The sequence below is a fragment of the Psittacula echo genome, assembly GCF_963264785.1.
Source record: "Psittacula echo genome assembly, chromosome: 4".
In the NCBI taxonomy this organism is placed as follows: domain Eukaryota; kingdom Metazoa; phylum Chordata; class Aves; order Psittaciformes; family Psittacidae; genus Psittacula; species Psittacula echo.
This window is the reverse complement of record NC_137738.1, coordinates 53848691-53865774: the sequence shown is the minus strand read 5'-3', so window position 1 is coordinate 53865774 and position 17084 is coordinate 53848691. Positions and strand designations below refer to the sequence as shown.

Sequence of the window (17084 nt, the reverse complement as noted above, 5' to 3'; positions counted from 1 at the left end):
GCAACTTGTTATTTATTGTGCTTCTCTTATTTCCAGCAAGTAAATAATTGAGTCTTAGTTTTAATCTGAATATCAGACAAATGAGCTTTTGTTTCTTACAAGTAACATGAAAAAAGTGGTGTGATAGACAGCGTGAAATGGCAGTATTTAAATTCATTTTCCTGCAGGGTTACCACACTTAAAGGTTCTCAGATTTTTTCTTGTGCCACTGTGCTTTATTGTCACTGTGGATGAAACAGATCAAGCTGACCTTGATTCTTTTGAGACTTTCTGAGAACTCTCAGCAAAATAAGAGTATCAGCAACACTGTCAATTGATGAGGATTTTTTAAGAAGATACTGGTTTCACTCCTTAGAACAATTTCTTAATTGCAAATAATTAAGTTTGTGATTAAGTTTTGAAAAATAGTTGGTAGGAAGGAAAATAATTTGACAGCATTTTACCATTTACAAGGTTGTTTTCCTAGAGAGAGCCTTTGATTTAAATCAGTCTCTTTCCAGAGTCCCTGTAGCCAATACGTCTGAAGTCAAAGCACAGCTTGCGTTGGAGAGACGTTAGTCTCCTTAGGAATTGCCTCGCTTCTAGCATTAGCTTGGAGGTGTCTGTTGTGCATATGCTTACACGTAGTCTAAGGACAGATTTTATATATATATATATATATATATAGGGAATGTGCTACAGCTGCTGCAGCCCGCTGCGTGCCGTGGGTTTCACACTGAGGTGCCAGGCACGGTTGCCCGCTCTGCCCTGCGTACCTCCGTGCAGACACAGGCAAACCCTTCCATGGAGGCTGAGGAGGAGGAGACTCCCGTGGTGCCCCACACCTCGTACAGCCATACGCCCTCCCCATGCTGCCCGCCTTAGGCGCGGTGCCCTGGCGGGAACACGCGCCCCCCCGGCTCCGCCCCCGAGCAGAGCCGCGCCCTTATTGGCCCCTGGCCTCCTCACGTTTGCATGGGCGGGACCCCCTCCCTGTCCACGCGCTGGGTCCGCGCTGTTGTGACACGTGAGGGCGGTGCACGTGGGGCCGTTATGTAACGCTCGGGGGGGATAGGGGCGGGGAGGTGGCTGGGTGGTGCGCAGGCGCGCATGCAGGCGGGTGCGCTGCGCATGCGGGGCTTGCCTGTGGCGCGGGCGGAGCGCAGGGAAGGCCCGGCTGATTCCCTCCTCTCCTCCCGCCGCGCCCCTCCCCCAGCCAGACGGCGGAGGATCCCGACCGACAATGAAGCAGCAACAGCAGCACCCTCAGCCGCAGCCCCCGCAGGCGCAGCCGCTGTCCGCCGCCGGCGGGGGTGTCCCGGCCTTCCTCAGCAAGCTGTGGGCGCTGGTGGGCGAGGCCCCCAGCAACCAGCTCATCACCTGGAGCCAGGTGCGGCAGCGCCCCGCCCGCGTGCGCGGGGAGGTGGGGTGTGCCCGTCCGTCAGTCCGTGTGCGTGTATGTCGTCCCTTCCCGCCTTTCTCCGGCGGCCAGCACCTGGGGCCTGCTGGGGCGGGGGGAGCAGGAGGGCCTTCCTTGGGGCCCGGGCCTCGGCGGGCGTGGGGCGGGCGGAAGAACCGGGTACGCCCGCTTGGCTTGGCTGGGCTCCCCTCAGCCGGCCTGGGGGAGCGACACCGTCTCCCCCAGCCGCTCTGGGCCGTCGCGGGTTTCCTAGCCCGAGAGGGGCAGTCAGAGAGAGGCCGGTTTGCCTCAAACGCTGTCCTATAGCTGGGGGTACCTGGGGAGTATGAGGGCCGATGGCCGCTGCGGAGGGGCGCCGGCCCCGACTGAGCTTCCCCAGGAGGCGGGTGCCTCTGAACTTGAGGGATTGGGGGATGAGGGCAGGGATCCGAGAGCGATCGGGCTTTGCGGAGCTCCAACACGCAGTTTTTATTAAGCCGTGGTACAGGAAGCGCAGGGCCTCGGTGGGGTTTCCAGGGCGGGTTGGCGAGTTCGGGGTGAAGCCGGGGGGGGGTGGGGGTGGGGGTGCTGCGTGACAGCGCCCTGCCCCGAGGTGGCGGGAGCCGGTGATGCGGGGGGTGCCAGTGCATCTTGCGCGCGAGGCGGGCGGCACTGGTTCCCCCGCGTGGCACCCGAGTCCTCCCGCTCACCGCGGGGAGCGGCCCGCCCCCATTGTTGGCCACGTGGGGCCACGGCTGCCCGGCGCTTGCCTACCTGCTGCGGCGGGCGCCTCGCCACCACCCCCTGCCCGTCACGGCCACCGCTGGAGACGGGCAGGGTGGGCACCGCCGGTGGCGACTGCGGGGCAAGTGTCGGTCTGCCTATTGCACCCCAGTCCTGCGGGCTGCAGGTTAGGCGTGCGCGGTGCCTGTGGTGATGGATGCCCTCTCATCTTGCATCCCATATATTCGGATGCAGAAATAATAAATAAGCATTATCCGAGCACAGGAGTTACAAGCATCTTAAAACACTGCAAGGCTGGAAGTAACCACCTGGCAGGTTTGCTGTAGTAAGCATCATTAACTCTTCTGATGAATGCCAAGCAGGAGGTTATTTATTTATTTTTTCTATATTTTTAGGTGGTTTTAAAACAATTATTAAATAAGTAATAAAATACTTATTAAAATCCTGAAAACAATCCTGTCCTGCAACTGCATTAGCAGCTTCAAGTAGTGTTAAGATGGCAGCTGTTGTCTGAGTTTATTTTAAATGCGTAAGCAATGATAAAATGTTTTTCTTAAACATTTTACTGGTAATGCATTACCAGTAACTTCAGCCAGAACTTCCTGAAGAAGGAAACAAGTAGACTCGGTAGATTTTCTTTTTTTTTTTTCTTTTTTTCCCTGGGTGAAAAATGCTAAAGGCTACATGAAGATTGTGATGTTGTCTAGCTTAAGAAGTGCTGGGTTTGCCACCTTGCACTTTCAGTAGAGACTTTCCAAATTAATTGCCTATCCTTATTTCAAGTAAGCACACCACAGCTATTTGGTGTCCTTGTAGTATTTTCTAATTAGAAATAAAGACTAATTGTTTGGGGTTCTGCAAGGCTGTTTGTGGGAGGAAGATAGACTAATCACAGTTGATGTTATTGGCATGCAGTAGTTCATGTGTGGGGAAGGTATTGGGATCACTTGGTGCACAAGTGACAACAACTTTTGAAAACAGGTTGTGTCAATATTATGGGTACAGAAAGTGTACCAGTTTAACAGAAGAGTACAGCCACTATACTTCATTTTCTGCCTATGCCAATCCATAAGTTTACACTATATAGATAAATGCCAACTGCAACCAAACAGCTAAATTCTGTCACCCTGCAAATGTATCTCCATGAAACCATGGTACGTGTTGTCAGTGGAAACACATACGAGGAGTACCAAACAAAGTGCTTGGAAGGTTGCTGAATGCTGCAGTCAGTAACACTAGCAGTTGAAAACTATTTAGCTGTGTAGTAATGCTTCAATGAGTTCAAGTCAGGCTTTAATGTCTGTACAGCTTTGCTGTAAACAGCTGCCAGGGCAACAAGAACTAGTAGATGTGTTTCCCAAATTCTTGTGTGGTAGGTCTGAACAATGTCAAAGTGACGGTGAAGTGAGGTATCGCAAATCACTGTAGTACACTTGTTTGAGTATCTTCAGATGGTGAGTTTCAATAATGCATAGGCTAAAATGGCCTGTTCCTGCAATTTCTTTCGCTTCCCCTTTTTCCCTTCCGTTGACATGCTCAGCAGGAGGTAGGTAGGCAGGCTTTCCTGGGAAGTTTTTGGCTTCCTACTCTCTTCTCTGTCTTGAGCTCATGCAGTGGTGAGCCATTTGTAAATCCTGGTGCTGATGATCCTTGCTGGTTTGTCAGAAACAAACTCTTGGGCAAGGATCATCACATGGTCTCTTGGTTGGTCCTTTAAGCTTCTTGGGATCATAGAACTGCTGTTGTTTGGGAGTAAGAAGCAAATATGACTAGTTTAACTAGAAAGGGCTTCTAAGAAGATGCAACATCAGTGCTGATATCTGTGAAAGATGATAGGTTTCTCATTAAATACAGGATGAGGGTACTGTGGAGGTACAGACAGAACTGAAACGATTTTGAAGTGGCTTGTTTTGATTCTGCCAAATAGTTCTCCTTTGGTTAATGGAGCACAGTCATTGAAGAGCAAAGAGCTGAGGCTTCTATTTTACTCTAGGCCTGTGGATGAAATAAAAGATCAGTCCTCCCTCACAACTGGCATCCCAGGAGGAGAGGGATGCAGCCTTGGGTGGTTACCTTTTTGGTGACTCCAAAACCCAGCAGACACTCTCAGCATTTTGACAGCTCCATCCAGTCTACAATTCATTTTAAACTAATCATGCTTTTATACAGGGAAGCAGAGGAGACCTTTGCTGGTTGCTGGTGGTTTTCCTTACACAGTCTCTTTGTTAGATTACTCCCTGAGTCTTTGAAGCTATGTAAAAAATTTATAGTATTGTCCTCTAGTGAAATTATGGTAATTGTTGGTAAACAATTGATTTTTTGAGGAAACCATGAGTAACAATAGAGATACTCCCTTTTAGATAGGGATTGTAAATTGATAATACTTGCTGCTTTTCAGCTGCAGGCTTTGTATGCTTTTTGTTGTGGAAAATAGTAGGCAAGCAGATCAGTTACGTACTGCATGCACCAAGGAAACATTCCTATCTGATGATTAATTCTGAAAGCCCAGCATCTTTTCTCCAATGGTCTTTAAGTATCTTAATGTGTCTCTCTCATTTTAGAATGGCCAGAGTTTCTTGGTATTGGATGAACAGAGGTTTGCAAAAGAGATTCTTCCCAAGTACTTCAAGCACAACAACATGGCAAGCTTTGTCAGACAGTTAAACATGTGTAAGTTCTTGGTTTTTTGCTTTCTAGCATAGTTCTGGATCCTGTACATGTTCAGTTAGAGACCGTACCCTTTGAGCAGTGGCCCAGTGTTCTCTGCAACTAGGCTACTGTCTTCATCCTCAAAGCTGGTAACAGGGTAGTCGGAACACCATAGGTTGAATTTCTTAATGTGGGCTTTGAGAGTTATTTGGGTTTTTTTCTTCTTTTCTTTAAAGATGGCTTCCGTAAAGTTGTTCATGTTGATTCTGGTATTGTCAAACTGGAGCGAGATGGTCCAGTAGAGTTTCAGCACCCATATTTTAAGCAGGGCCGGGAGGACTTGTTGGAACACATTAAAAGGAAGGTTAGTGAAAATTCAGTGGAAAGCTTGTAAGTATTGAACGAATAGCAAAGTTAATGTCAGTTTTAATTGCAGGATTGTGAGTGCAAATAAATTTGGAGTTGAGGAAGCAGTCTGCACTGCTTTCATATATCTTGACTTATTTAAAGATATTTCGGGCGACTTGCCTGCCTCCTTTAACCTTTATTGTCATTATAGGAAGTTTCACAGGTGGCAAAAATAAGCTAGTTCTGCAAATACAGCGTTTTACAAATGGGTATTAGAAGACGTGCAGAGCATGCTTTGACTTTACCAACAGTAATATAACAATCTGCTTGTTTACGTAGCTTGTTTCAGCACAAAGCTGCTGTAAGCATTAAACTTTGCACCAAATTGGACAGGGGGCAAACTTATAAAAGTTTGTTATGCTGCCAGATGTGATTCTGAAATATGTTCTGCTGTTACTGTGAGTCAGGTAGAGATAATGAATAGAAATGCAGCATTTAAACAGGTGAGAGGGGTGTACTTGTTAACTTTGGATTATTGTGAAGGAGTTAGGATGAAGTAGATCACTTAAGAGAATGCCTGACAAATCTGAATGTGCACAAATGTTTGTAACAACTAAAGCTAATGTAGTGGCAGCTGTAAAAAGAAATTTCTGCATGTTTCTCTTTGGTTTTGTTGTGGTTTTTTTTCTTATTTGATGCTTGGTATATTAACTTAAATGCATGGTTTGTCAACACTAAAGGAAAATATACTTGATCACCAGAAGAAAATAGTTAATAAGAAGTCAAGGAAAGCATTGTTTCTGGATTCTAATCTTTTAAAGGTTTCTTCTTCGAGACCTGAAGAAAACAAGATACGTCAGGAAGATCTCTCCAAAATAATAAGTAATGCTCAAAAGGTGCAGATTAAACAAGAGACCATTGAATCTCAGTTGTCTGCGTTGAAGAGGTAATATGCTCCATCAGCAACCAATCCTTAAAATTGAGTAATTCTGGTAATAGGTACCAGCCAAAGACCTAATTTTTAGGTGTCTCTTGATTTTTTTATTTCCTAACTTTAAATACTGCTTTATAAAAATAAATTTCAATAAAAGCATTGCATTAAAAAATGAATATTCTGATACAGCTAAAAGTAATAGGCAGTGTTGGTGTTTGGAGAACTGTATACTAGTGGGCAATGAAATAACACCTTTAATAATAGTTCCATAATGGTACTGCGGCTGGATATTCAACTTGGGTCTTAGCATAAAGCATGCTGGTTTATGTCTTCAAGTTTGAAGTAGTTGTTATGTTTAGTTTGAGGCAGAGTTTGGTTTGTGCAAATTGCTTATGATACTTTCTTACTACAATTAATGTTTTTGCTCATTGCTTTTTGTTATTGTCTTCATTCCCCCACTGATAATAGAGGCAGCATACGATGACCTACAGGTGCATGCATGACTTGAGAGCTTGTTCTGTAAAGATGCTTTTAAGGGGGATGTACAGTTGCTCATAGGTAGCTTGCTATCTAGCAAGAGGTATGTGAGGGAGGACAAGCAGGTTTGATGAAGAACTTGAAGAACAAGCAGTATAGATGAAGAACTGTTGTTGTTTAGTGGTGAGAGGAAACCGCATTCTTGTGCTCTTGGGTCGCTTGTTGCTGGTAGGAACCAGTTTCATGCTTGGTTTTTTTTTATTATTATTATTGTTGTTATTATTTAATCACAGGAAGGAAGAAGAGAAGGTAACTTTGTTACAAGAAAGAAAACAAATGCTGACTGTATGTGTAATAAGAATTGCCAAATTTGGGAATTAATGGGGTTTTTTAAGGGGTTGAAAATTCTCTGCAGGCTGTTTATTGTTTGGATCTCCATTTTGTAATTATTTGCCAAGGTTGCTTACTGTGTGACTTGTTTTCTTTTTTTAATTTTCCAAACACAATCTAAAAAGACATTTCAAAGAGCTTTAATGAAGCCAGCTAATTTTAACAAAAAATATTAATGTAAATATTCTGAAATTTTTAAACCATTGTTTTCAAACAGAGAGAATGAATCCCTTTGGAGGGAAGTAGCAGAACTGCGAGCAAAACACTTGCAACAGCAGCAAGTTATTCGGAAGGTAAGGCTCCATTGAGGCGTCTTATGTGAATGTGTGAGTGAGTGTTTCTGAGATAGAAATACTGTGCCACATGTTACCTTGCTTCTCCTTCACCTTTTTTTTTGTAGTGTGTGAAATGTCTTTTTAGTAGAAAAAAACATCAGGGTGGTGTATGGTGAACAAATGTTTGTGAAACAAACATGCATAAGCAGAAAATAAGGCCAAACTCTTGTAAACATTTTCAGAGGTTCAGGAATATTGTGCATTGTTCATTAAGGTACCCTTAAAATGGTCCATCCGCTGTGTTACTTCAGAAGTCGAATGACTAATATTCTGTGTTGGATGATCATCGAGTGAAACCCACTGATAATATATTGGCTTAGCTTAATTTAACAGATTTATGATCTGTCAAAACTGATGTAAATGCAAAAAGTTTCATACTTTTTTTTACATATCAGAAATAACATCACTGAAAGCAGCCTCATAGAAGAGACTCTTACTGATTAACTTTTTCCAGTTTGTTTAAGCCAGATACATACATTTAATCCTTAAATTTAAAACATAAGGGAAGAAAGTTGTAACATTTCAAAAGGAAAGGCAGCTGATCTTGATAATCTGAGAGGAACAAATACAGGGTAGAGTAACTAACAGTAGTGGTTTTTATCTTACAGATTGTACAATTTATTGTTACCTTGGTGCAGAATAACCAACTAGTGAGCCTGAAACGCAAGAGGTAAATATGGTCTTAAAAATGTGCTCTCCAGTCGATATACTGACATGTTTTGTGGACTAAAACCAAGGACTTAGTTTTGAGGTGGCTTTCTTCCTATACTCTTTCTGATTTAGGCCTCTACTTCTGAATACTAATGGGCCTACAAAGTCAAATGTATTTCAACAAATTGTGAAAGAACCAGCCGACAGTAACCATCATGTAAGTTTTCTTTTATGCATACTCTGTTAAGATGAAGGAAGTAGCGGAGGGGCAGGCTGATCAAGCAGCTTGTTTTATGTGGAATAGAACATAGCTGTGTACTGAGAGCTGTCAACTTACTCCAAGTGGTACACTGTGTTGTGTTTCCTTCAGAAGCCAAGTGTGTTGAAAGTCACCATTCACTTTTCAGTATAAGCATGCATAAGCCAGTTACCTGTGTGTTAAATGCAGCTTGATGTGATTCTACTGAAAGCAGTCTGCTTTTAATAGTAGTTATTAGAAATAACATATATATGTTGCATTGGTATTTCTGGAAGTTAGGCACCCCTAGCCCTATGCAGGGACAAGGATCCAGTGTGCTGCTCTGCAAGGCAGCATCCAACCCAGTCAAGTCCCTGTGCCATTTGAATGTATCATGCCACTGAAAGTTATTTTCTGCTGTCCAAATAATGGGGGGGAAATTCTTAAAATGAGGGCTGGAGCATGAAAGTAGAATTAATAGCTTAAACCAAAGTATTATTTAAAGAGCAGCCACTGTTTTAATATTTTCTATTCTTGCATAGTCGTGTTGTCACAGCTTTTTTTGTTGCTTTTGCTGACAGTGCTAGGATATTTTTGTTTCTGTGGCTGCAGTATTTGTGAAACATTGTTTTCCTGTAGCTGCTATTTTTCATCTTGCTCATTTATTTGTATGGTTTCTTGATTAGATGTAGATCTGTACAAACAGCTTATAATCTTTGAGGTGTAGGAAAGCTTTTACAGTTTAAAATTGAGGCATTGTAAGATACAATGGTAACTGCCAGAATGCTGAAGCTCTTTGTCTTTCTATCCCCTGACTATCTTTAAAATAATTCTCAGGTACCTCTCAACAGAAATGAGGGCTTAAAACAAAGGGAACAGATTTCAGACGATATCATTATTTATGATGTCACTGAGGATGTGGGAGATGAAGAAAATCCCGTGGGTGATGAAGAAAATCCCATGGCTGATGAAGAAAATCTTCCCATTGCACCAGAAGCAAACGAAGATTCCACTTCTGATTCTTCAAAGTAAGAAGTCTCTAGAAGTGTATATAGATAAGTGGCTTTCAGTGTTGTGGAAATATGGAATAATTCAAATGTCTTAGGTAATTTTTTTTTTTAAGTAATAGTCAGAATTATTCAACACTCCTGAACATATGGGAGCTTAATCTATGAACTCACACTAGGTTCTGATCTACTGACCTCTGGATTTGTTCGAAATAGTTAATTGGCTGTTGGAGTTTTAATATGCAGAGAATAGAAACTAGTGAGAAGCAGTCTGTATTATTGCACTCCCTTGTTAAATATAGTACTTTTACAAAGACAGAGTAAGTGGTGTCTTCATACTTTTGATTATGAATACAGGCAGGAATGACTTCCCTGGGTTTTACAGCATGTGCTGTTTGTCAAATGGTGCTGTGGTCTTTGAACTTTATTAAGCCAGTTAATTTCAGGGGTTTTTTTTCTAGGATTTCTAGATAACTGGGATTTCCTGTTCGAGCTCGCTGTGAAATTAGTCAGTCCCAAGTGTTTTGTGACTATGTTCCTTCCTGTCTGTAGTTAGTACTATAGTACTAGACTTAGTACTATAGAAGTAGTTTGTCTTTCAGTTCTGAGCAGTTGAATCTTGGTCCAGGGATTGGACTGTCTTCCCGAGTTGCATGGTATTGATAGCACCTGTTTTATTCCTTAAGGAATAAAACTTAGATATTTGGATGGGTTGGAGCACCTCTCGTATAAAGACAGGCTGAGAAAGTTGGGGCTGTTCATCCTGGAGAAGAGAAGGCTGTGTGGAGACCTCATAGCAGCCTTCCAGTATCTGAAGAGGGCCTATAAGGATGCTGGGGAGGGACTATTCATCAGGGACTGTAGTGATAGGACAAGGGGTAACAGGTTCAGACTTAAACAAGGGAAGTTTAGATTAGATATAAAGAGGGAGTTCTTTACTGTAAGGGTGGTGAGGCACTGGAATGGGTTGCCCAGGGAGGTTGTGAATGTTCCATCCCTGGTGGTGTTCAAGGCCAGGTTGGACAGAGCCTTGGGTGACATGGTTTAGTGTGAGCTGTCCCTGCCCACGGCAGGGGATCTGGAACTAGATGATCTTAAGGTCCTTTCCAACCCTAACTATTCTATGATTCTATATTTCCATCTTATAGAATCATAGAATATATGAACTATACTTGAACTAGTACCATTGTTTTTGTTCAGCTGATATCTGGGAATGCATTCCCTAATAGAAAAGTTTCGTGAAGATAAGGCTCTGGTATAGAAGACAGCACAACTAACAGCTACTTAAGGGTTAAGAAAACCAGAATATGGATAAAGCAAATTACTTGAGACACTATCTTAGTTTTTAGGTTGCCTTCCTAGTGTACATAAGAAGGTTAATTAACTACAACACTGATGCTCCAGAGTTGATTCCGTACAAAAGGAAAAATGCATTAAATGCGTTGTCTGTCTAGTTTGTGGCCTAGTATAGAATCATAGAATCATAGAATAGTTAGGGTTGGAAAGGACCTTAAGATCATCTAGTACCAACCCCCCTGCCATGGGCGGGGACACCTCACACTAAACCATGCCACCCAAGGCCTCATCCAGCCTGGCCTTGAACACAGCCAAGGATGGAGCATTCACAACCTCCCTGGGCAACCCATTCCAGTGCCTCACCACCCTCACAGTAAAGAATTTCTTCCTTATATCCGATCTAAACTTCCCCTGTTTAAGTTTTAACCCGTTACCCCTTGTCCTGCCACTACAGTCCCTGATGAATAGTCCCTCCCCAGCATCCTTGTAGGCCCCCTTCAGATACTGGAAGGCTGCTATGAGGTTCCCACACAGCCTTCTCTTCTCCAGGCTGAACAGCTCCAACTTTCTCAGCCTGTCTTCATACGGGAGGTGCTCCAGTCCCCTGATCATCCTCGTGGCCCTCCTCTGGACTTGTTCCAACAGTTCCATGTCCTTTTTATGTTGAGGACACCAGAACTGCACACAGTACTCCAAGTGAGGTCTCACGAGAGCAGAGTAGAGGGGCAGGATCACCTCCTTCGACCTGCTGGTCGTGCTCCTCTTTATGCAGCCCAGGATACAGTTGGCTTTCTGGGCTGCGAGCACACACTGCCGGCTCATGTTCATTTTCTCATTGACCAACACCCTCAAGTCCTTCTCTGCAGGGCTGCTCTGAATCTCTTCTTTGCCCAGCCTGTAGCCGTGTCTGGGATTGCTCCGACCCAGGTGTGGGACCTTGCACTTGGCATGGTTAAACTTCATAACGTTGGCATCAGCCCACCTCACAAGCGTGTCAAGGTTCCTCCGGATGGCATCCCTTCCCTCCCGCGTATCAACCGAACCACACAGCTTGGTGTCATCTGCAGAATTGCTGAGGGCACACTCAATCCCACTGTCCATGTCACCGACAAAGATGTTGAACAAGACCGGTCCCAACACCGATCCCTGAGGGACACCACTAGCGTGTGGGTCCACTTCATACTTACTTACATAATTCACCTTTATGTTGCCAATCTAAGTCCATCTTAGCAGCTTTATCCACTTGTTGGTTGTTCTGGTGTTCCTCAGTGGCCCGACTCTTGGGTACGTGGGCGTCTACATACATACTTATTTACATACTTACTTACTTTACATTTATATGCAAGCTTATAGTTGTTCTGATGTGAAAAATACCAGCGTTCTTCTATCTTTTTAGTAGTTGTTACTGTGGTTTAGTACAGCAGTGTCTGCTAGCTGTGCTGCATTAACAGTGTTGAGCATTACAGCACCATATCAATGGAAAATAGATATTTGGAGTATCTTGCTATGTTCTGTATTAAAAAGCAGTAGGAAAGTTTATTTCCTTGTGGTGGTTTGACTAAAGTGGGAAGTAACTAAACCTGTAGAATACTCCCAGTTTAATGAGTGTATGAACAGCTTTAATTAATTTGTCTCACATTACAGCTGTAGTCATTCTCCTGATATTGTAATTGTGGAAGATGATAATGAAGAAGAATATGCTCCTGTAATTCAAGGGGATAAAAGCACAGAATCAGTTGCTGTCCCAGCTAATGATCCACTCAGCCCTGTCAGTGACAGCACGAGCCCACTCATGTCAAGTGCTGTACAGCTGAATAACCAGTCAACTTTAACTGCAGAAGATTCTGTCTCAATGATGGATTCCATACTCAATGAGAACGGAGTCATTTCACAGAATATAAATCTCCTTGGAAAGTGAGTAGCCTGGTCTTTTGTTTGAGGTTTTTTCCAAGTATTAGAAATGATTGTTTGAGTGAAGTAAGAAGATCTGAGTAGTAGTTTCTGTTGAGAACTTTTGTTTATAGGTCACCTTTATTCTATCCAGCTTATAAAGATCTTTGTACTTTAAGACAAGACCTCTAATTTTCATTGTGAAGTGAGTGAGTTGGGGTACATAATCTGACAGTGTAATGTTGTGAATGTCATTGGTTAACTGCCAGGGTTTGTCTGTGTAACTCCTGCAGGCAGTGGGACTCATTAGGGCTACCTGGATGCAAGAATCACGTCTCTGAGAATGCCATGGCATAGTATTATGGTGATGTGATACCTGTTTTGGAGCACTTGTCTGCATTTCTTGGGTTGAAGAGGCTAAAAGTTTTCCTTTTCTTTCCAAAGGTTGTTTCTAATAAAAGACTTGGTTCATTCTAGTTCTGGTGAAGATTTTTAGATGCATGTAGTACATCTGTGTAAAGCATAAGTGTGGATTTCTCTTCCTTTTGTTAAGGGATATGGTATAACATATTGTTTGTCTTCTAGGGTTGAACTTCTGGATTATCTTGACAGCATCGACTGCAGTTTAGAGGACTTCCAAGCTATGTTATCAGGACGACAGTTCAGCATAGATCCAGATCTCCTGGTTGAGGTAATCTTCACTGTTTAAGTATTTTGGTGATACACTACAGAAAATATTTGTGTGGGTTGTTACTGGTTAAAATAGATATAAAACAACAGGTTTTTCTTTCTTCCCATTTAAAAAAGGGAAGTTAGAAGTATTTGTGAGCATGTCTCTGGGGCACTGGTATAATTCTCAGTGCTGTGCTACTGGTCAAGTGAATGCTTAAGGTTTTGATTGAAGAATGGCTTTCTTAATGAATTAATGCTTATATTTCTTGGTACGTGAACTCAGACACCAATTAGATAATTACTCTTGCTTTGAAATAACCCAGCACATCATCTATGGGCTTCTCAGTGAACTGGTGTTAAAAAGGCTCTTGACATTTATTTTACAAGTTTGTTTGCTATTTCAGATTATTTCTTAGGAGCATGTTCTCAGTTTCTCTTCAGATTTATGTCTAGTAGAATGGTCTAGGTTGGAAGGGACCTGTGCATGTCATGTACGCCAGCCCTCTTGATCAGAGCAGAGTCAGCTTGAAAGTTGGATCATGTTCCTCAGGACCTTGTTGTCTCAAATTCTGAAATCTCCAAAGATGGGAGATTGTTGGGTGCCTGTTCGAGTGCTTGATTCTTCTTTGTGAAGGATTTCCTTAAGTCAGTCACAATTTTCCCTGCTGCAGCTTGTAGCTCTTGCCTTTTGTCCTTTGTCCACCTCTGTGGAGTTTGTCTTCTCCATAACACCTCTTCAGAGGCAGTGGAAGAGTGCAGTTATTCTCCTTTGTCTGTCTTCCTCAGAGAAGATTAGCCGAGCTCCCTCAGCCTCTTGGATGTCACATGGCCCTCTGGACTCCCTCTAGCTTGAAAACTCCTGTACCGGGAGGCCAAAACCTGGGCACTCTTCCACAGGTGGCCTCATGTGCTGAGCAGAGGGAAATGGTGATTTGGCCCTCCTGGCAGTGGTTTGCCTGTAGCAGAGCATGTCTCACTGTAGCAAGGCCATGCTCCTGGCTCATGGTGGGATCTTGCCTACTGCGACTCCCTGCTACCCTCTCTGAGGAGCTGCTCCCTCTCTGTTCCCTAACTTGGTGCACACAGTTATGGTGTCCTAAACGCGCTTGGCTGTTGAACCTTATGGCCCTTCTCCTGCTTTTGCCTTTGTCCCTCTTGACAGCAGCTCTACTCTCCCACGTATTGATGACTATCCGTTTTGGTTTCAGCAAACTTGATCAGGGTATGTTCTTCCTTATACACAGAGTTCTCTCTGCAGCAACATAAGAAGGAAGTGGTATTTTAAGACTGCAGCAAACCATGTTAGACTAAGTAGACACAATGTGGTTGTTTCCTTTGTGACTGAGGTTCATGTAATTCCAAACCATTGTGCTCCAAAGCAAGGTTTTCTCTGCAAAAGTGATAACTGCCTTCAAATAAACTTTAATCCTGATGGAGAGTGAAAACAGCAAGTACCAGGATTATTCTCACACATGCCAATGTGATGTTCATGTATTTTTAATAGCAACACTGAGATACCTAAACCTTGATGTGTTTTGTCTTATTCAGCTTTTCACAAGCTCCGTGCAGATGAATCCCACAGATCATATCAATAATATCAAAGTAAGTCTGAAATCCATTGCTCGATGTGCACAGCAGTGAGTGATGCAAACTTCATTCATCCTTTACTGTTTTCTTTACTGGTATAACAGTACCTTTTTCATGCTCTGGCTTTGGAGGCTTCCATGAGAATAGGAAGGCTGCAGCTGAATTTGTCCTGTTAGGTTTTAAACAGAAAAGGGAAAAGTACACCCATAAATAACATCCTTCAGAGCTTGATGACCTTGAGGCCAAGTGCCTGTTTGTTGTACCAGTCTCTTGATTTCTGTATCCTATAAGAGTTTAGTACTTGCAAACATAGTACACGCTTTGTCAGAATGTTTTCATTTGTATTTCTGGTGGGAAAAGAAATGAACAAGCAGTGGAGCGAAGATCTCGCTCTTTGGACTTGTCCCGTTTATGACCATTACTTTTGGCTCTTCGTTGAGTAAGCCAATGCTTCCATTTCACATTTTCTCAGTCTGTGAGTATGGGTAACTGATACCACTGCATCCCTTCGCGAATAAAAATGTTTTGTGAGAACTGGTCAGCTGTGTCCTAGTGGCATTGGAACAGGTTTCGGCATGTGTTTAAAATTTTGCTCTGGTTTCCAGATGGAGACAAAGGAAATAGAAACTACCAAGAATAATGCTGATCCTGTGGCTTCACATGAGACACAAGTTTCTAAGCCCAAATCAGGTCAGTTGTAGTGCTGTGTTAAAACAGTTTAATGGTTGAACAAGCATTGTTCTAAAAACCCTCGCAGTCATCTGATCTTTGTCTGGTTTTGTGGCATGCTGATAGGCAAATAACCAAAACAAAATACCGACCATGTTTGCGTTTGGGGTTTTTTTGGCACTGCACCAGGTGCAGAGAACCTGGAGGTTTTGCAGGAGGATCTGAACACATAATGTTATGCATGAACGTAACAATCTGTTAATTGCTCATTTAAAACTAACACAATGTTTTTTATTAATTATTCTTCAGATCGGTTCTGTGGGTTGGGCTTTGTTTTTTCCTCTTGCACACAGAAAGGCACGTGAACTGATGATGCTTTGGGATTTTTTTCTCCTTAGATAAGCAGCTCATACAGTACACAGCGTTTCCACTCCTTGCATTCCTTGATGGGAACCCAGGCTCCACCATTGAGAGCGGGAGCTCTGCTGTGGAAACTCCTTCCTGTATTGACAAACCCCTTGAAGTGGATGAGCTGCTGGAGAGCAGCCTCGATCCTCAGCCCACCCAGAGCAAACTGGTGCGGCTGGAGCCGTTGACAGAGGCAGAAGCGAGCGAAGCCACGCTGTTCTATCTATGCGAACTTGCCCCGGCACCCATGGACACAGACATGCCCTTCTTGGATAACTGACGTGACAGGGACTCTGTATATAGCCATGAACTATTTATTTAGAATATTGTTTGGTATATGAGTTTTTTGTAAATCACTGTTTTATGTAACCAGGTAAAGTGGAATCGGAAATACGTTTCCTATGTTACTTCCTACAACCGTTTAACTATGTGGTTAGAACAGCTGTGAGGCACGGTTGGCAATACCAAGTTAAGACTGTTGCTGTACTGCTGTGAAGTACTTGGTATTAGCATATCGCTAAGTATCCCGGGTAACTGAAAACTTGTTGATAGTAAGCTTTGATTTATGATTTCTTATACTTCTGGTCTTACATATGATGACATAAACTAGTAGTGTATGGTTAGAGAACACTGACTTTCTGTATCTTGGGTGTTTTCTATTTTTTACAACATTTAACAAACATGCAGCTTTTTTGGGGTGGGGGGGACCAGGACCTGATGTAGGCTTTTTTTTTCCCTGCTTGAACTGGGAACAAAGTGCCTGTACCTTGCGAAATCTTGGTTCTGCCTTACTTTCACTTCAGCAGAAGTGCTCACACATAGCACAAACTGGGGAAAAGTTCTTCACAGCCGCCAGGCCCCTTGACTGCATGAGTACTTTTATCTTGGACCATCTTCGCTGGTAAAATAAATGTTACTTAAGTAAGTAATTCGTGTGACACTTGGTACGAGTTGTCTTTTACTCCATGTACCAGATGGATCTAACAGCCCTTGTTCTTCCTGCCCAAGTAGCTGTGCAATGAGGTCTGCTTCCATATATGTTTATTGGAAAATAGTTTTATTATCTGCAGCCTTCAAGGTTTATTTATATGCCTCCAAAACAAGTGGCTAGTGCAGCAAACTGGTTTTGTGTGGTAGTACACAAAAGGCTCTTCTCTCCTTTGTTTTCTGAGAGCCACAGCTTTCCTTCCCACTGAAGAGCTCAAAAGCAGGAGTGTTTCTGTCAGTCACTAAAGTCTTCCACCTTTATTCAGAGGAAGGTGCTGGAGCTGTTACATGGCTGCATGCTAGAGGAGTCACTAATGACTGGAGAAGGTGCTGCCAACGTCTTAGCTAAGCCTTGTCACCCTGAGTTCCTGATTCAGTGTAAGCAGTAAGTTAAACTGCTTGTGAAGGTAAGTTTCCTTCCTTC

At 43.2% G+C, this 17084-nt stretch overlaps 1 protein-coding gene across 4 annotated transcripts; it reads left to right on the top strand.

Annotated features, from left to right (window-relative positions):
• Positions 1-1117: 1117 nt before the first annotated feature.
• HSF2 (heat shock transcription factor 2) lies at positions 1118-16602 on the top strand. Of its 4 annotated transcripts, XM_080614797.1 has the most exons (13): positions 1118-1369; positions 4684-4792; positions 5008-5135; positions 5941-6065; positions 7138-7213; positions 7864-7925; positions 8039-8123; positions 8982-9172; positions 12092-12361; positions 12923-13028; positions 14558-14611; positions 15202-15286; positions 15664-16602. In XM_080614797.1, the coding sequence occupies exons 1-13, from the start codon at positions 1223-1225 to the stop codon at positions 15951-15953; spliced, it is 1728 nt and encodes a 575-aa protein (XP_080470923.1). In that variant the 5' UTR covers positions 1118-1222; the 3' UTR covers positions 15954-16602. The 4 variants fall into 4 exon arrangements, with proteins under 4 accessions (XP_080470923.1, XP_080470924.1, XP_080470925.1 ...); XM_080614798.1 differs by lacking the exon at positions 14558-14611; XM_080614799.1 differs by lacking the exons at positions 12092-12361; positions 12923-13028; positions 14558-14611; positions 15202-15286; positions 15664-16602 and adding an exon at positions 11314-11802.
• Positions 16603-17084: the final 482 nt, after the last annotated feature.